The sequence below is a fragment of the Stylophora pistillata genome, chromosome 7 (assembly GCF_964205215.1).
Source record: "Stylophora pistillata chromosome 7, jaStyPist1.2, whole genome shotgun sequence".
Lineage (NCBI taxonomy): Eukaryota > Metazoa > Cnidaria > Anthozoa > Scleractinia > Pocilloporidae > Stylophora > Stylophora pistillata.
The window spans coordinates 22,815,717-22,835,716 of NC_142525.1; the positions used below are offsets into that span (position 1 = coordinate 22,815,717).

Here is a 20,000-nt window from a genome sequence, read left to right on the forward strand (position 1 = left end):
AGATTTCTCGAATACTCAATTGTTTTGAAAATCCCCTTTTTTGGAAGCAAAATTCGTTTCCCTTGGCTTTACTTCAGTGTAATTTTACTCCCGCCTTCTCGAAGCTTCCCATTTTTCGAACAAATTGCAATTCCGTTTATGGTTCCAAATTCGGTTTTCCACTTTACGTGTTTTAGTTCGTACCCTTCACTGACAATTGATGTCAGCCAGATGTCAAGAGAAAAAGTTAAAAATAATTATGTCAACATAATTTGTTGGAGTTTACTTTAAAAATACAGATACCATTTTTCGCCGAAGGACACCCTCTTGAGTCCGAACCCACCTAACTCATGACTACTATAAGGCCTGTACTTTCTATTTTCTTACCTTGGACTTGTGATTAAACTTTGATTCGTCGATCTGCACAATCACACCTGGTCTGTCTAACTGTGGGATCGGGTAACGCAACAATGCTTCCCATACAACTTGCCAACACTTTCGTGCGAACTTGGCTAAAACTTTCTGTGAGGCCGTTCCTTCAATTTCCATCATTCGTAACGAACTCTTGTGCGCCCATTTCCAGAGAAATTGCAACTGCCGTGCGATTGAAATTTTGTTTCCAGAGAAATACGAATGTACTCTCACTGACGAAGAGCGTCGACAACGGTGAAATCTCCAGTTGAAATGTGAGGTTTAAGCTATATAGGTATGTCCCGTTCCAAGGGTATAGATTTTGACCATTTTGGTCTGAAATGGGGTGTTGTTCTTGAATTTGAAGCCCTTCTCAAGAGTTTACGAAAACCGTTTACAAACCGTTATCGCAAATCCCGGGTCCACTCCAACTGGTCTGAAATAGTTGAAAGCTATCGAATTTTAGCTCAGGTCGGCAGGGAAAATCTTTAGTGAGATTAATTAAAATTGGAATTGAAATTACTCACCAAATGTATCCGTCCCCATTGCGCAGATGGCGAATGAGACGCATTGCATTCCTACAATTCCCGCAGTTGACATTTCTTTTCAGTAGTCTGTTCCTTTGCAACCAATTTGTAAAGCGGAGTTTTCCTCTGCTGCTTTTTGCAAAATTAAGGGGACAAAGAACTTTTCGAAAAAAGTTGGGCATCTTAGGAAGCTTGGCTTTTGATATACAATGTAAATCGAATCCCTTTTAGCCTGCGTAGCTTGCGGTATTGCAGGCGCGCGCGAAATAAAGTTTTTCCGGCGAAGCCCCCAGAAGCGAGCGGCAAATCCGCGAGAAATACCGCCTGCCAGAGAACTTTGTTATATTGAATGCCGCCCACCTTTATCGCCCCATTGGCAAAGATTGACAGGCCACACTGATTCCCTTCCTGTGTGAAAACATATATAGAACCTTTTAGAGTTTTGTTGAATCAGTTCTTTGCTCTCACGAGCATGTCTAAGGGATTTTCTTCTTTTAAAGGATATGAGTGGTGACTATTGGAAATTTCCCTAGAAAAATGGCGCTGAAGGTGGTAATTTGGTATTAAATGCCATTTTGTGTGTAAAGCTTCTTTCAAGTTTGACAGTCATCTGATTGCTGGTACAGTGTTACAAAAGATAAATGAACTTTTTTTTAATCTCAAATTTGATTTCTGATAGTAGTTTTGCTACCAAGGTTGGAGCCAGGTTGAACCTTCCGTTGAATAATACGCAAAAGAGTCGCCGCATTGTGTCGTCTTACGAGCTGTAGGTATGGTCGGGCTGGAGCATACTGTGTGCCAAACAACCCCAGTACCCATCTCACTCTTGGAGGCCGACGGGAACAGCATGACAGCCCTTGACGTACGTGTGCAGGACTTTGATAAGCCACGAACAGCAAGACGCACAGTGTCGCAAAACCCCCCATAGCTTTTGTACCAAGAATGACCTGCAGGCTACTATGAAGCAATTGAAAAAATCGGAAGAACTCAATAGGAAGAAGGAGAAGGATTACCAGGAAACGATCGCCACCTCGGAAAGACGCATCGAAGAAGTTGAAGGTATGTAGAATTTTCGCACGGTTTCTTGTCAACGCTATCACGGGTCCTATCGTCCGAGAGTATTTTCTGAATTACGCATGATCGTGTTTGTCATGATTTGGCGCTATTTGGTGTGTCAGACTGTTATTTCGATACCTAGACTATATTTTCGCCTGCTGACAGGCGCTAGAAAGGGAAGGGAGAACAGTAGGAATCGGACGCGGGGAAAAAGTGTAAACATTGTTGGGAAATCAAAAATTATGAAATTCGGCGTTGCTTAACAGGAAAATATCTCTTTTCAATTTATTACATCTATCTTTCTACTTTGGAAAAGTTGCGCGCAATGTTTCCTGCAACAATTCTGGGGTGCAACATCGCTCAGAGAGGGGGGACATAAGGGGCGTCCGAAAACTGCAAAACCGCGTGAAAAAGAGATGCAAAACAGCGCATAAATACGTTAAACAGTAATACCGCATCGAGTTTTATCAAAATGCACGGAAACCGCAAACCGCATAGTTTTGTAAAACTACAATACCGCAAGTTAAAACGAAAATTTTCGCAAAACCGCATCAAAAATACCGAAAAAATCGCATCACCGCAAACCCTTATGCCCCCCTCCTCAAAACTTCAAATGTTGCATTTTCTGTTCACCGCAGGATTGTTGCTCACCAAAATGGAGCGCCAGTTATCCGAATTAAAAAGAAAGAGTATTTAGTAGAGATGCACATACGCTGCAACTTCGTTGTGAGCGATGCGAAGATGCGGTGTAGAACAGAGATGCTTAGGGGCGTAGATACCACATACGCACGTTCGCACGTGTATACAGCTGAAATCTGAAAATTTCTTTTCTATCTGACAAAAACATTATTTTCTTTTGCCTGAACGCGTTCTTATCTTTAGATTTGAATTTATTTCATATATTGTTTTTTTTTTAATTCAGTTGGCTGATAGATAAATTAAAATAAACAACTGCTGGGTTTCACTGACGTATTTATTTATTGTAATATCCCACGGAAGATGCAGGAAAATGGCATTTCCAGCAAAATTTGAAAATTTCCAGACCCCCCTAGTGGAGAGCCTCTGCCACTCAAAGTAGTACCCTTCGGCGTATAGTTACAAAATCGCTAGCTACGCCCCTGATGCTTTCAGGGTCTTTCTGCGATGCATGCTGCTCTTGATTCAACCCTGCCGCTTAGTTTCTCTCAAGCTAAACGCACTCCACTTTTTCCAAAACAAAAATACGCGTTAAAAACATGGCAAAGTTAAGCGTATCAGGAGTTTTTAATCGACAATTACAAATTCTATCGTAGACTAATAGTTTAGCCAAATGCTAAAGAAACCATTTTATTCGATCCTTAAACCGTACATGCAACTGAAAATGCAATATTTTTGTAGAGTCGGTTAGCAAGGGCAAGAGTGAACAAAAATCAGCTGCAACTGAAGTGGACACTGACGATGGGACAGACCAAACGTCTGATACTGACATTGGGGACGACGATTTCATCGAGGACGATAATTGGGAAAAGGAAACAAAAGACAATGAAGAAGGAGCAGAGTGTGCTAAAAAAAGGCTAAAGATTAGTTCGTGCCCATGACTGAATAATTAGTGGATCATGGCTGATTTATATACGAGTCGAATCCAATGACACTTTCCCCCTGGGTACTTGACTTGCTCTTAAATAAATTGGTCAAAATCTCCAGTGGTCGGGGCCACAATATCTTCCACACTTTGCAGACTAAGGATTACATTAAGATCGATTTTGAAGTTTTGACCATGGCCGGGGGGGAGACTCTCTAATGCAAATGACGGGGTTGCTGGTGGGAAATTTTAAATTTACCCCCTCAAGGAGACCAATCTGGGCGTGGCTCTAGGTTTATGGACCCCTAAAAGATACCAATTATTAGCTGTAGGTATCTTGATTTCTTTTTTATCGACTTAGACAACCAAAACTGAATGACAGCGGGTTTCTTTATTGAAATTTATTCGCAAGCAACCTCAAAAGATAGCTTGACAGCCAGAAATGTGAGATTTTAGTCCTGAAAAACGTAAGCGAGACGACAATCTCTGATTTTACCCCTAAGCAAGACGACGATCATCCCCGTCATTTTCATGGGAGTCCTTCCCCCCGGATTTGCACGATTGCGATCATCCGTAGCCTGCTGTCTAGCCTGCATACCGGAACAGAAAAGGGAGCGAGAGAGGGAATATCCCTCGCGTTTCGCGCGCGTCCCACGCGCTTAATTGCGTCTTCAATAAGACCAGTTGACCAAACATGACCTTATCCCTGGGAATCGATATTTTCCTTAAATAATGTCGTAGTCAAAACCCATTGTGGTGTCAGGGAATCAGCATATCACGTTATTAACATTTACATATTATTTCACAAACAAAAAAGGTTACATTCACCGATGACTGAACTTAAACTACTCCATTTTTTTCAGAACTACCGATATCGTGACCAAATCTGGAAGGCATTCATCGAAGATATAACGGCGTCCTCACAATTTTACAAAACAATCACTGTTCTTTAACAGAAGCTATGCGACGCTTTGGCATCGCACAAAACACGTTGAGAGACTACATTGGCCTGTGCGAACTCAAGATCGTGGACCCCAAGAGATATGAAAGAATTCTGGCGACTGAGCGTGAGATGACAGGGAAAATATCCGCCAAGAGTATTCAACGTCGTTGCAGGGTTACTTTGAAAGAACTCAAAACTCGCGTAAACGAATTGAAGGAGGAAAAGCAGCTCCTTCCTTTCTATCCAAATGATGGATTTTACTTCTAATAATTTTCAGAATAGGGGGCAATTTTCGCGAGGCTCTGGCGAAGTGTTTTTTAGCTAGGATTTTTTTCTTTGACATCCTGTAGAAAGCAATCGGTTATTTCAAAATGTAGTGGGTAATTATAACAAACGGTAGATCAGACATGTAACTGCAGGATTTCGAAAGAGCCTCAGCTTCTTGACTTCATTTTCGTTGTTATTATGTTTCAGTTGCCTTACCCGGCTGCGTGAGTAAAGATAATATTAGATTTGTGATTATAACGATTAATGATTTTTAATGAATTTTTTGAACATGGATACTGAATTGCTTCATTAAAGTTACTGTTTATCGAAATACAATGAAGCTGTTCATAGAGAACTGATCCTCCTAGGAGGGTTTCACCACCTCCACGTAAACACGGCCCAAGCGATATGTTAGATTTTAACATACCTCTGCTAGGAAAGCAGTGCAGTTGAAAAGGATTCATGCCTAAATTATAATACTTCATTCTGGTGGCTATGTTTCGCGTGATTTGGTGGTTTGGTTTCGATTGTTTCAGTGGTTTCGTTTCAGTTGCTCCAGTCGTTTTGGCTGTCAGTCGGTGGTTTCGTTTCCCTTGTTTCGGTGGTTTTGTTTTGGACGTTCCGTTTCGGTCGTTTCGTTTCGGCAGTTTCGGTCGTTTCGGTTGTTTCAGTCGTTTCGCTGTTTCTAGTTTTAGTCCATGCCCCGAAGAACAGCAGAAGTTTGGCCTGTTAAGGTTTCCTTAAAACACGTCCATACCGTCGACAATAGGTAAAATGCCATTGAAGTATCACTCAAGTGTCAGTGAAGTATTGGTGAAGCATCGGCCAAGTGTCGACCGAGTGTCGGCCAAGTGTCGGTCAAATATCGACCGACTGTCTACCGACTATCGGCCGACATATATCGGTCGGCATATCGACCAACATGTCGACCGACTATTTTCCGACTATCGACCGACTATCGACCGACTACCGACCGGCTGTCGACCGACTGTCGACCGACTATCGACCGACTGTCGACCGACACTACTTATAGTAACATTGATCCGACTTTGCTGAAACAAACTATCGCTTACCTCAGGGGTTTCCTCGTGTTTTTCATCGCTTATTCCATCGTTTCAAAGAACAACAGCTCGGTTAAAGAAAACATTTCCATCATGCTGACGACCGACTTCTCTCCCTTGGAGAGGTATATTTTCAGACGTAGTAAGCTGTTTATTTAATACGTCGACAAGTAAGAAGACAAGCTCTACATACATAAATATAACTAATAAACTTAAATGAGTTGTTTCCAAGCGATTTGTGACTAATTTTGTAATACCTCGAGATGATTACGCGATGACGGATTTCACAATAGACCTCACGCAAGGAGAGAAGTTTATCAGTATATTTTATTTTAGTAGAAATCGCAGTCGTCGACATGACATTGAATAAAACTGCCTCTATTTGAGTTCATGACACTAGTTAGTATCAACTTTATACTAACTGGAATAAATGTTTTCTTCGTTCAGGTACCAAAATATCTGTCTAACACTAGGATGGAAAATATTGATGCTACTGGGATAAAGGAGAGTCTTCAAATTACGAAGTAAGATGGGAGCTTCCGGCTGGTTTCTCACGCGCGCGAGAGAGAAACGTGCGAAAAAAGCGCGAGATCAAAAGATGAAAATTCAAAACAAAGATGGCGGCGCGTGGAATTTTTTCTACTTTTGTGAGAAGTTTACCTAAGAGCTTGTATTTGATGTGTTGAGCGGCCACTGTGAATGCAGGAGATAGAAACTAAGATAACGAAGATGATTTTCGGAGAAGTAAAGGTTGCTTCACTTCACATTTAAAAGAAATATTCAACCTATATGAAATGTTGCGACGGCGAAAAAAGAAGAACTCAAGTGAAGGATAATCTACCTGAAGTGGAACAAGACTTTGAAACTTGAAGGAAAATAATATGATATAGCCAGAAGTCATGTGTAGGATTTTTAAGATGAGCTCGGGAGGCTGTCTTTGACGGCTGTTTAATGATTTTCTTAGCAGTAAACGTCTGTAAACATCAGATCGTAGGTGCTCGCGCAAGCACACGCAATTGTCAGCGGTAGCTAAAACAGATCATGAGCAAATTTCGATCTTATAGAATCCAGATTTTTAAATGCGCGAGAACGCGCGTGGAAATTGCTAAACTCACGAAAGCTATTGCATGAAAACAAGTCCGGTGACCCCTTCTTTTTATTGTTCCAATATGATAATAACGTCGAAAGGAATCATCAGAAAAAAAACTAGAAAATTCTAGGAAGGAAATTTGCGATGTGTGAAAATTGCCCTTTTTGTAGATTTTCTGAAATTCCGCTCCGTAGAATTTTTTAAAAATCTTTGTGCATTTTCTTTTTCAAGTGCCAAAAGCAATCACTGAAAAAAAAATCAGGGGGTCACCGGGTTAGTTTTCGAATTATTTAAGCCACAAGCTAAAAAATGCGTCTGAATAAGCCTTTGAAAGCGTTGCCATGGAAACTGCTAGTGCCGAAATGACACTTGTTTTTGGATAACCAATGATTATGTAATTCAACCCCGTAAAAGTGTTTAACTGGCCTTGGTCAGTCTTTCTGTTGTATTCTTTCAAAGTTACAAACCGCCAAAAAGATGAAAACCGGTACGAGCCACCTTAAATGAACTCGTTTTCGCGAGGCTCCCACGCGCACGAAGCGCGCGTGCGGCAGAGCCCCATACCCATACCCATACCCGGTCAATCTCGTTTCGTTTGGTTCTCACGTGAGTGACCGAGCGTACGTGCCTTCAGACTGCACGGGTAGGGTAGGGGAGACCTATGAAAACGAAGGGAGGGGTGTCTCATGCGAGTCTTGGCAAATGCACATCTTTTGTGATCATCAATATTACGAACTTGGGAGCTCCGCTTTTTGGCTTGGCTAAATCTATATATTAACCTTTAATGACTCAATGAAACGTTGTCTGTTTTGTGGATCGTTTGATGGAAATCCATATTCACTGCTCGTCTTGATTTTAAACGGTACTGGCTATGAATAAAATATTAAGAAAACTGTCCCTTTAGGGACAGGACTCAAGTTAAATTTGTTCTTCTTTCCAATAGCATTCAGTTGTACATGTAGAAGCTAGATTAAATCATGCCTACAAACTTGATGAGGATAATCCAAAAACTGATAATTACTCAGGTCACTCACAACACATGCCCTCAAAAATTTCTATCAACTTCTGTTAAAATTGTTGGTTTCTCTCAGTTATTTATCATAGATATTATTGATGGAGCATTTTGTAAATTATAATTCATCAAAAAATTTTTCTAACACACAATTGGTCTTAAGGCACCACATAACCAAAAATGCCCCAGCTAGAAACGGAGAATATCTGTTGATATACCTGAAGTGATATTTTCAACTATCTGTCCACGAAAGTTTTTGTTAAAAACTTAATTCAAGGTGAGATGCATTTTATAATTATTACAAAACAAGGGACATGTTTATGAAGATGGTACAGTGGAACCTGTTATTTTAAGTGGTATCATATTATCAATCATCCTGTATTAAGTAGTCAGTTAATTTTCAAAGTCCTGAATCTGTTTCCCCTTAATCACTGTGATTATCACCTCAGAGAACACTGAAGTCCCAGAGAGCACTGAAAAGTAAACATTCCACGCAATAAACAGGAAGCAATATTATTAACAAGGTCTTAGATGCAGTTCCCCAAGAAGTTAATCCATACGTTATAAAAGGTGCAATGAGGGATTTATAAATATCAAGAAGAGTTCGATCAGGAACGAAATGTCTTAGCTTCGCAATTAGACCGACAGTTTTACTTAGTTTTAGGGTATAGATATGGTTTTTCCAACTTAGATTAGAATTTGGTTCATAATAGTTGAATTCTTAAGATTATAGACCAACGACATTATTAATCTTGTATTATTAGTTGCAGTCTCTTTTTTTATGATGTACAAACACGCCCTCTATGTAAACCAGCTGATTTATCTTGGGGCTAGCCTGATTCTTTCATCTAATAAAGTATGCCTACCTACTCGCGCTAGGATGTCGATTACTGGTATCAGTATCCGGACAACTCACCCCCTGGATAATTAGCCCCAGACGATTAGCCTCCAGTCTTTGGACAATTAGCCATCTTTCTCTGTACTATTAGCCCCAACCCACCATCCTTGAAAGAAACTATGCTCTTGCTTTTTACTTTACGAACGTTTCCCTATCATGTAGGGGCTCAAAAAGTAATGATGTTTTAGTTCTTTTATCATTTATTCGATCACGAAATAATAGTTTTTCGGTCTTCATTAATGTTATCAGGTTTTTTCGGTTTTCATCAAGTTCAGTCCCTCTTGCTGTTACCTCTTGGGTTTAGGTTTTGTAATTTTCTGTTTCGTAATTTCCTGTTTTGTAATCTTTTTGTTTTTAAAATTAATATCTGCATCGTATACTAAATGCGTTATTAACAGATTGTTTGTTGTTGGGATTTAAAGAAAAGAAAACCGAAAAGAAAACCTTTGAGTGTGTGCCAAGAAAATGTTTAAGATAACTTAATTGTGAGAAATTTTGGTTTGTTGTTGCTGTTCTTTAGGCTTTGAATGTAGAGGATTATGAAAATAGAATACTATGCAGTAAGGTTGTTGCAACTTTTTCAATATGAGAACGAGTAGCCAAATATTACTCCTTTTATTAAACATCCACTTTTAAATTGAAAAAAAATATATTTAGATTATGCTGTAATAAAATTAATGATTGAATGTCGAGCATCAATGTGAATCAGTTATTATCGTAATCACTATCATCATCATTAGTTTTAATTGCCGGAAAGTAGCAAGTCGAATGGGGGGACGGGACGAGAATGAGGAATATTACCTCAGTCCAAGTATTTTGTTTGTGTTTTTGGCTAATTTTTTAGAAAAACAAACAAAAAGAAAAAAAAAACCTGGAAGAAAAATAAGTTGAAACAAGAATGTTACTTCACTACCCTCTTAGCGCGAAAGTAGTTCCAGGTTTCAATTCATTTTCCTCCTAAAAAAAATGGTGCCTTTTTGAAAATCAAACATGAGAGAGATGGTCACTTAAGCTTTTGATGAAATGAATGCACTCAAAACCCGTCTCCAAATTTGAGTTTTAGAATGTGATTTTCTTTTCGGATAACAAATTGCAGTAACCGGTATATATCTTGTACATCGTCTATTGGGGAGGGCAGTAAGAAAATTAAACAATGGTTTTAAAACAATTGGAAACAGAAGCAGAAGTCGTGCAGCACCTAAAATTCGTGTCTAAACCTCTCAAACACGGAGTAACCGTTATGTCCCTTCTTTATTGCGCAGAGCCTCTTACCATTTCCCCCTCGAAAGAAATGTGAGCGCGCTCTCTCCCCAGTCTCCTTGTGATGCAACTAGGCCGCTGTGGAGGAGACTGTCTACAGCCATTTTCAGAAAGGATGTCGTACAAGAGCATAAAAACGACAATACCTGTGCAATGGGTATTTTATTTTGAGGGCGAAGGGCAGGTCGTAAGACGCGAATGAATGTAAACGACAACTCGAAAATATAGCCTACCTCTAATGAAGCAATTGTAAGAACATATCACGCAACACCCCAAAGAGAGGGTTATGTAACCCATGCTGAATACGTTTTTATTTTAATGAGGCTTCAAAGGATCTTTTGACCGCGCGGTTAGTTCCTCGACAGAAACACTCTATTGTTTAAATAGTTCCGAGACATAAACACTTTAACTGTCTTTATTATTCACCATGCCACTGAATTTTCTTCCGCGCGCCAGTGGAAAACTAGTCAAAACCCACTAAATGTAGATCAATCAAATACTTATTCATGCGTACAGCCTGTCACAAATGTCAATAATTCGCAACCGTACATTGGCTAAATAACACGTTATACCTGTCAGAATTGAAAAGTCACTGTTTTTCCGATCTGCCTAGCTTCGCGGCCGTCAAACCATTCAAAATTTTTCACGGATGAGTACTTTCCATCCGGGTATTTTCCGCAGACGGGCACTATCCATCCGGGTATTTTCCGCGGACGGGCACTATGGGCTGATAGTGTCTCTCCACAGATGAACACCATCGCGTCACGTGATCAATTTAGTGGTGAACTATAAGGGCTGATAGTGCCTCTCCACGGATGAACACTATCGCGTCACGTGATCAGTTTAAACCAATAAGAATCGGAGAAAATTTGGTGGTGAACTATAAAGGTCTGATAGCTGCCCCTTGGAAATTTGATGTTCTTAAAACCAGTATATTTGGCCTCGATCCTTCGCTTCTCGGCAAATATTTGTTTTAAGAACATCAAATTTGCGCGGGGCAACTATGAGCCGAAAGTTCGTAGACAGAAACACTCTATTGTTGAAATAATTTCAATATATCAACAAAGTTGAAATGGTAAATTGGCCACCGTTACGATTATAAAAGCTGACGTTTCGAGCGTTAGCCCTTTGTCGAAACTATCAGCCTTTGTTCCGTAAAATAGGTCTGCTGGTCCCCTCCAATCGGATCCTCAACTTTGTCAGCAAAGATCAGAGCTATCGCCGAGTGTTCCCACAGTTTCTTCCCAAACGTTTCTGTTAGCTTTTTTATGGCCATTTTGTCAGCTTGGTAAAGCATGCGTCATCCATCTTTACACAGTAAATCATAAGATCGATTTCTCTCGCTTCCTGTTGTATATCTGCGAGGTACAAGTCGTCTTTCTTTTCGCCACCTTGCAGACCAGGCGAATCACATACTTGGACGGCAAAACCTTCAATGAGATCACTGAAATCTATGTCACACTTCGAATTCTGGCACTTAGAACGACCATCTTGTAAAGACACAGGTTTCCCCACTATAGCATTGAAAAGACTTGATTTCCCAACACCAAATCTGCCTGCGACTAGAATATAAATATCTCTTTTGTAGTATCCACGAAATAAATTAGAGACGTAACTCTTGAGAGCTTTTAGGTCAGCTACAGAGGAAGGTGTGCTTGCAGCCATGTTCGTCGATTTTCTTACTCTAAAGTGTCATATGATCTTCTTTGATCTTACCGTTGCTTTCCCAGAATTGGACAAGGGATCCTTGTTATTTTAACCAGTGGAGTTTATCTTTGCTCTTGTTTTGTTGTGGGGCCCCATGATGACCGTAATACATATATCTTATTAGACCTTTTGTTGTGTAGTATGGCTGAGTATTTTTAGGAGTTGTGCCGTACTTTTACGAGCCCGTAGGGCGAGTCAAAATACAAATAACGAGTAAAAATACTTAGCGATACTACACAACAAAACGAATAATAGGTTATTTGTTATCTAACACGCCAAATTGTTATTTCAGTGTGGGCGAATTTCGCGGATATTTATTTACGGGTACTCTAGAGTACAAATACCGCGTGATATTTATACTCGTCTATGGCGTTACTTGTACTCTACGAAGTGTAGTTGGATAATAAAATCTGCTGTTATTCACTCTGTCTTCCGTCGTTTCGCAGATTTCCTGCACGTAGTTCAATCACGCAGTCATTTAATCGCGCAACTGGCAGACAGTACTATTGGAAATAAAGTTTAGCTCTTCTTTTCTTTCTCAGTTGTAGCTTTTGATTGTTTTTGCGTTTTTGTGTCATGTTTGTGTTTTGTTTTTCTTATGGCCAGCGCTGTATTCCTGTTTCGTGTCGTTTTGAGCTGTTCTGTGTGAAAAGCTGAGTCAGGGTCACGACAAAAATCTTCTTCCAGAAGAAAGAAATGTTAGCGCCTTACATTTCTGACAAACTTATAAGTTACATGCAACCTTGTGCCGACTGGACCTCTTTTTTCCATGTTTCCTACATGGAGGTATTAAACCTTCTCATAGGGGCACGTTTCAAATTTCGCTTGAGACCGTTGTCTTCCGAACGGAAACACAAATTTCACATGAAAACAATGAAAGTGTGTTTAGACTAGCCCGCGTACATAGAGACTGTTTTTTTTTTTTTTTTGTATTTTCAAAAATAAAATTAGAAGTACACAAAAGAAAACTGATTAAGATATAAGTTTTAAATGTCTTGGTCACATCGTTAACATCGTATTTATTGCGAGAGATATCGATGATACTGATTCCTTTAGAGGTTTCATTTGAGCTCAGCATCAGTGAGCCATGGTACTTTTCGTTTCTGCGGATGAAATACCAAAGGAGATGATAAATGCTTTATAATCTGCTTTGATCCAACTGAAGCATTCCAAGCCAGTGAGATGCATGCATGCTCTCAATTGCCTACTGTGGAAACAGATGAGGGTGGCGACCTCTTTCCAGCTTTCTATTAAGATTTGCTGTTTTGTTTGAAGTTAATGTATCTTCATTTAAAGAATAGAGCAGTGTTGAGTTGAGCCGCCTCAAAAGGTCATGAGTTTCTGGGATCATGGTCTGTGTCACAAAGGAATAAAATCATAGTATTTAATTTGTTTCTGTCGCGTGACTTTGCATACTTTATCCAGTATTTGTTGCTCTTTATAGGTCGGCATTAGGGAAGATACCGAAATTCTTAATTTTTTTTCTTTTAGCGCAAAAAGTGGGGGGGGGGGGGGGGGGGCGCAAAAAAAGTGGTGCGACAAAGGCCTTACCAGCCCCCTCCCCCCTCCGCGGTCCCTGATCAGTGAATTTAATCTTTCTCCACAAGGAATGACAGGATGCAAGTACAATTGGCATGAATTTAAGAGGGACTATGTGTAAGACACACTAAAGACATATAATATTTATTTTGTGACGCTCTGTGATCTTCGCACTTAAGGGGGCATTCTGGTCTAAAACTAGGACGATTGTGACCACAACTTTTAAAATTCATAAAAAATTCAAAATTTAGCCTAAATGGCTCACATTTTCACCAAAGAGGCACCTGATTATGCTTTCTTCAATATTGATCTTAAATTGCTGACCATGCATTTCTGAAGTTAATTATTAACCCTATAACATAAAATATTATTGTTAGACTTGATACACTGCCCCCTTTTGTTTCTAATGAAAATGCAGTCAAATAAACTTATGTTTGGCACATCAACTCTATATAAAAGGGACTACAACTTAATGGGGCAAAATTTGGTTACAGCGGATATTGTTGTCATGGCAACCAAATGAACATTTACTTTATGTTTTTTCCTGTAAATATGCTCCTATTTTATATGGTCTAATTTTGTCCCATTAAGTTGTAGTAGTCTATATGTTAAACACTTGAGCCAAGTTTGACTAACATACCTTAAATCTAAGAAACAAAAAAATAGGGGGCAGTACTGGCAGTAGGAAAAATGGCCATTTTTCAGAAAATAGCCTTAAACATTTGTAAAAAGAGAAAAAACAATGAAAATGACTTCCATTCTCTCAACTACTGATTTGCTTTGATATTTCACCATAATACTATATCAAACAGCAGTAAATGTCACCAGGGAATGGCTTTTATGTCTGTTCATTTTTTTTTTCTCTTTCTTGATGGTCCACTGTTCAGTCCAAGATCATTGAAGCCTCCCGCCTCATATGTCACACCTTCCCGGTTGGACCTCAGCTCTTCATCCCTTTGTTTTGCCTGCCTCCTCATGATTCTGTAGTTCTTGTACTGTTTGTCCACTCTTGTCTCAGCCTGTTTTACTCTTTTAGAATCTCTCCTCTTAACGACATCAGTGTGGGCTTCTAAGAGAGCATCCTCATGTCTATACCATGTATCAATTGAAATACTGAAAGGCATATCTAACACTTCGCACAGTTTGGCTATTCCTTCCCTTCCTAAACCCATTTCAAAGGCACCATAAACAACTCTCCGATTTAAATCTTTTCCTTGGATAGTATTCGGTAATGTGGCATCAGATTTGTGGTATCCAGTAGCAAGTAGTTCTGACATTCCACATTCATCACACCTGGCATAGATGGAACTGCTCAAGCCAAATCTACTTGTACAGTCTTCTTCTAACTGAACATGGCCTAAAGCAGCCAAAACAAAATAAACAGTTAAGAAACTTCATAACATAGCTATTAAGTTAAGCAGATTGTAGGTAGAAAGATAGATACGTTACATACAGATTACACGTGTATGTGATAAAGCTCTAGACTCACCTGAAGAGCATTTAGAGTGTGAATGAATCCTGTTACAAAATTTCCTTAAGCTATCCATGCTAACAAGGCGATAACCATTTGCTGACTCGAAAGCGTTATAGGAATTCTCGTCTGAGAGGCTTTCGGTCTCAGAGACTTGAATCTTTCTGGAAGATGCAGGCACAGCTGGCAGCTGGTGGTGGAATTAGCTCGCTGACCACATCGTCTTCATCGACGAAAGTAACTCCTACTGTTGGCCGTTTCTCTTTATTCTGGCGCTTTAAATCATGGACTGAAGTGCCTCTGAAACCACTTTTTCGCTTTTTCGAAACATTTTTCCTTAAAACAGCTTGTTTGCGTCCTTCTTTTGGCATTGTAATTCGAAAATATTATGGAGCAATGCGAAAGTATTATGGAGCAATGCGGAGTTTTGGCCGAGAGCTGAATTGGCTTAGTAACCTAGCTTAGAACCGAAAAGATTGTACCTGTGGAACGGACTCTGGTCACACCAGACCGTAGGAACGTGTTTTAACAAGTTATAACGCATCGATCGCAAAAATAACGCAAAATTTGAAACCGTTGCTATGGAAACCGAAAACAACAAAAAAACAAGGCTAAGAAAACCTCATTTTTTACTGACTCGCAAACTGGAAGTGGAAAAACTGACATCAAAACTTTAAACTAGACAGATTTGCCCAACTAAAGGGGCCATCAAAACATTTTCGAAAAAAATAAAGATTTTTAATTTTTTTTGACCAGAATGCCCCCTTAAATCGTGGAATATGCATGTGCCTCGTTCATAGATTGCTTTCACAATACATTCTTAATTCACTTCGAATTTTAGACACTAGTTAAAGATTTATTTAGTCTGACTGGCCTAGTTTTCTTCTTGCAGTACCGAAATTTATTATCCCAGTCTGTTTCTACCAAAAACTTTAAAAATTGAAGAAAACAATTTAAAAAATTTCCCTTACTCTTGTAGTACTTAGGATAGTCATATACAGGAGTGAAAGACTGGGTGACGTTACTCAAATAACTCCTGTTATGATATAAGCTTATTTCTTTCATCAAAGCAACCTCTGTTTCACTTTAGAGCCGCAGTAACCCAAAAAGGTGACAATTCTAGGTATTGTTATGACTACCTTGATAATCTCCCATGTTCTGTTAAAAATCGACTCTTTTTCGTCTTCGGTTATCAGGATTTCACCTCCACCAGGGGTTAAAGGATGCTTCCCATGGTACACCTGATAATCGGGACTTGTTCATCAAGTTGAACAAGTCGATGGCTCCTTTCAGCTTTTTGCGGCGTTTCAATAGGCTATCAAGAGTTTAGGTAGCCAGTCTGCACAGTTGGGAAGTTTATGATTCTTGCCATGATATCCAGTGGGCACTATACATAGGGATTGGAGAAATTTCGGGCCAATCTCCGCTCTTTGAAAAATGAATGGATTGCTTTTTGCCGAAGTTCAAGCGCTTCCGTGAAATAAGGGTTTCCGTCTCCCCCAGCTGGATCTTGGACTTTATTAGCGAAGGTGAGAGCTATGGCAGTGTGCTCGTTCAGTTTCTTTATTTTAATGATAACTTATTATGAAGAAATTTAATGATAATTAGATAATTTAATGATAATTAGAAGAAAGGTTCGAATGAAATAAGCTGAGATGGTCATAATGGAGGAAAAGAAATGAAGGAGATGAGTCATAGGTTGGTTAGTTAGTAGTGATGCATAGGAAAAAACTAAACGAAATAAAAATAGGAAAAAACTAAACGAAATAAAAATAGGAAAATAGTGCTATAAATGCACAATACTTACAGTACAATATGATAGTTAAGACCACTTACATCGTTTAGTTTACTTAGCTAGAACAATACAGTTTGTAAATGTACAGTTTTTTTTTTTGTTTTAAGGTTTCGAACAAAAAGGCAGCTTTACTAACGCTGCATTTGCTACATAATTATGTACAGTATGGTAAGTATTTTATTACTGACCAAAAGAGGTAATATTAACACCATTTACATCGTTTAATAAGAAAAGAATTGCATGTGGAAAGGATTTTTAGAAAGCAGTAATAGACTTGATTTTAAATGCTATTCCTTTCAGTATTTTTAAGTTTTCTTTTAGAGGTATAAGAAAACTGTCGAAAGAGAGCTTTTTGTCGTGTAGGCAGCCGCAGTATATAGAAAACTTCGCAACCAGAAGCGCTTAGTTCAAAGAGTATCTATGTTCGTTTTGTCGAAAACACCGTATAAAATCGTACTATTTGATAATGTTAGTTGCTGTTTCGTTTTATTTGTCCACCAGTTTTAAAAGGTCTTCCAAAAGACTATAACCAAAGAGCAGCGTAAGAACGTATGATCTGGGGAATTTGTATCAGTTAAGCATTGAGGGCATACATCGCGGTCAAAAATTTTGGCGCTAAAAAGAGACATTTTAGTTGCGAGACTTTTTTTACAATCTTATACTGAGACATCGTTATTTTAATGTCACACTTGATCTGGAGGGATAATTCGTACAGTTTTTGCACGGTTTCGGGGATGAAACCATGTTTTAAGGTTTTAGTCTCAGCTGTAGGTGGCTTCTGTCAAGTTTTCTCATGCACCACTATTTTACTTTCTTCGATGGTTTTGGGATGATTAGTATGCATGCCAAGATGGCTGCAACGCTTGTGAGAGCTCTTGTATTTTTTATCGTTTCTATCAATGTATTGGCTTTTAAGGATCGACACTATGCTTTTAATGGAAATCTTGCATGTTATCCCAACTGCTGGATTGCAAAGCCTGCGATTTCACACAGTTTTGTGCTCAACCATCGACTTAAAAGGTGTGTGGTTCGATGGAATTCTAGAGGCTTGGTTTATTTAGCGGCACCTGAAGATTCTGTGCTGCTTAGTACGCTGCTTACTATGTCTGACATTCACCCTAATCCCGGACCCCAATATGGACAACAAGAGAACTGGCTTGAGGATGGAGTAGACTTAACCACCGCTCATAGGGACAGCAGTAACGGCAGTAACGGCAGTAACGGCAGAGCAGATACAATCCTGTTCCGGAGTCGGAACGATTTATTGTCTCTACGAAGGTTTGCGTTGAAACCTCAAGCTCCCGTGATGAAAACGCTGAAACAGCTGGGAATTCTAAGGTATAGAGGGCGAAGCAGGGTTAAAAACAGAGCGGCAGACGCTTTTTTGAATCCTAGCGAGAGAGCAAGGGATGGTCAAGCCATAGAGGTTGTGAAATCTCGTCGCCCGGTGAAGTCCGGCCCCGTTAGAGATTTAAACGCTAAGAGATGCCTCACTGCATTGCACAGAGCGCCAGTTAAAAGGAAGAACAGCCCTTCGCTTTTTGCGGTACCTAACTGCATGTTTGTAAACATATGCAGTGTGTCGAAGACCAAAAATAGAGTGCGAGCTCCTGTAGCCTTGGAGGCAGATATGCGGAATAATGATATTGATGTGTGCGTCGTGTCCGAAACTCATTTAAAACCGGCGCAACCCGATGCGGTGGTTAATATCGCTGATTATGAAGTCTTTCGCAGGGACAGGAATTGGTCAGGAAAGGATATGCGGAATAAAGGCAGTGTTGCGATTTATATCAGGAAAACTTTGAAAGTGCTTGATGTTTACCGATCAACCGATTATGAAGTCATATGCGTAACTTTGCTTCTTCCCACGGGACATCGCTTTTTAATCTGCGGTGTTTACAATCCTCCAAAGCACAGTTACAATGAAGGTGGCTTAATGAACCATCTATTGTCTTTTGTGGATCAAACAATGGACTCTTATCCTGGAACTGTTGTTGTGTGCGGTGGAGATTTAAATAAACTAAACATCAAACAGTTTGAACAGTTGACTGGTTGGATTGCCTTGGTAGATTTTCCCACGCGTGGAGAGTCTAGATTAGATAATTGTTTATCTAATCGTGCAGAGCTATTTGGAAGGTGTCGTCCTTTCACTATGTTAAAAGCTTCGTCCAGTTCGGCGGAAAGTCAAGATGCGTGACCAGAGAGAGCACCGTAAACAGGATTTGTATAAAGCACTAGCGGAGGAAGACTGGAGTGAGCTTTATCAGTCTCAGGGTGTAGATCAGGCTGTTAGTCGCATGGAACGGATTATTTTGAGTCACCTGGAGAAGTGGATGTCGATGAGAACTGTGACTACCGTATTTATTCGCCTATAAGCCGAGCGATTTTTCCAACAAATTAAACTGAGAACAGGTAAATTCTCGCCAAGGAAGGGGGTTCGGCTTATAGCCGAGTATTTTCGCCAAAAAATATTTACGGGTGCTTAACAAGATTCGAAATTCAATGTTTATTCGACTGTAAGCCGCGCGATTATCAACAAACACAAATTTCCGAGATCACGAAAGGTAGGTACATGTAAATCATTGTTGGTTCTGCTCGACGGAAGCTCGAATCGCATAGGAGTTTCATCCATATATTTGAACACCCTGGAGAGCGAATGGCCATACCGCTGCCGAAGTGCGATCACGAACCGATGGAACTGGATGATCTTTTCCTCCAGATCTTGTGGGAGTCGCTGGGCCAGGGTTGTCCTAGTGCGAAGGCTGATGGAATGGCGCTTTTTCCATCTCTGGTAGCAACCCAGTGAGGCTCTGAAGTCTGGATCACTGCTCAACTCCTTCGCTTTTAGCCGTAGAATTAATCCGCGTACAGCAATTCCTGTAAAAGATAACAGAGATCAATTGTTTGACTTGTTTTGACGACATGAAAAACTGGCCAATCAGAAGCGGTCATTCCCACGGTTTGTGTAAACATTGCAACACGATCTGACAGATATCAGTTGATCGAAGCTTTTCATTGTTTTAAAGAAGCGAAAGACTTACCTTGACTCCCCTGCTCTGAAAACCAGTCCAGTAGTGTTTGATCCAATTCAGGATACTTTGGCGAAAAGCAGCCCATCGTCTTTCGCTTTGCTGACATTTTAAGCTCACCATAAAACAGGTTCGCTTGATCTTTTCGCCAGCGACGCACCATCGATTCACTGATTCCGTAATCTCTACCGATGTCGGAGTTGTTCTCGACGGCCTCTGCTTCAGCAACGACTTTTAGTTTGAACGCTAAGTTGTATGAAGAACGACGAACTTTCGGCATGATGATCGATTACGATAACTTTGAAAGAGAGCGATTGTTTGAGACAGGATTCTGAACTCAGGTGAATGTTTTGTTATGTCACGCATGGTTCTATTTATTTACACATTAAATTCA

The 20,000-nt window shown here is 39.9% G+C and overlaps 1 protein-coding gene, 1 long non-coding RNA gene and 1 pseudogene across 4 annotated transcripts in view; 1 reads left to right on the forward strand and 2 right to left on the reverse strand.

Annotated features, from left to right (window-relative positions):
- Nucleotides 1-1,099, reverse strand: part of LOC148727140 (uncharacterized) — a 1,861-nt pseudogene extending 762 nt beyond the window's left edge.
- LOC148727134 (uncharacterized) overlaps nt 1-5,058 on the forward strand; it is a 39,801-nt gene extending 34,743 nt beyond the window's left edge. The window contains exons 1-3 of one of the 3 annotated variants that reach the window (XR_015990058.1): nt 642-1,976; nt 3,351-3,615; nt 4,398-5,058. This is a non-coding gene — a long non-coding RNA (uncharacterized LOC148727134). Of the gene's footprint in view, nt 1-641; nt 1,977-3,350 lie in introns of those variants that run through there. The other 2 variants (XR_015990056.1, XR_015990057.1) reach the window with 2 other exon arrangements.
- An 8,460-nt stretch (nt 5,059-13,518) lies between these two features.
- On the reverse strand, nt 13,519-15,392 carry LOC148727141 (uncharacterized). Its single transcript, XM_088728993.1, has 2 exons — nt 14,801-15,392; nt 13,519-14,668 (listed from the first exon to the last, which is right to left on the reverse strand). Exons 1-2 carry the CDS (start codon nt 14,856-14,858, stop codon nt 14,160-14,162), a joined length of 567 nt encoding a protein of 188 aa, XP_088585119.1. The 5' UTR covers nt 14,859-15,392; the 3' UTR covers nt 13,519-14,159.
- Between the last annotated feature and the right edge of the window lie 4,608 nt (nt 15,393-20,000).

Bases quoted from the DNA above. Each gene is read 5' to 3' on its own strand.
- LOC148727141 (XM_088728993.1), bottom strand. From the start codon at position 14,858: ATGGATAGCTTAAGGAAATTTTGTAACAGGATTCATTCACACTCTAAA. The intron at 14,669-14,800 runs GTGAGTCTAGAG...TGGCTGCTTTAG, and splicing joins ACACTCTAAATGCTCTTCAG to GCCATGTTCAGTTAGAAGAA.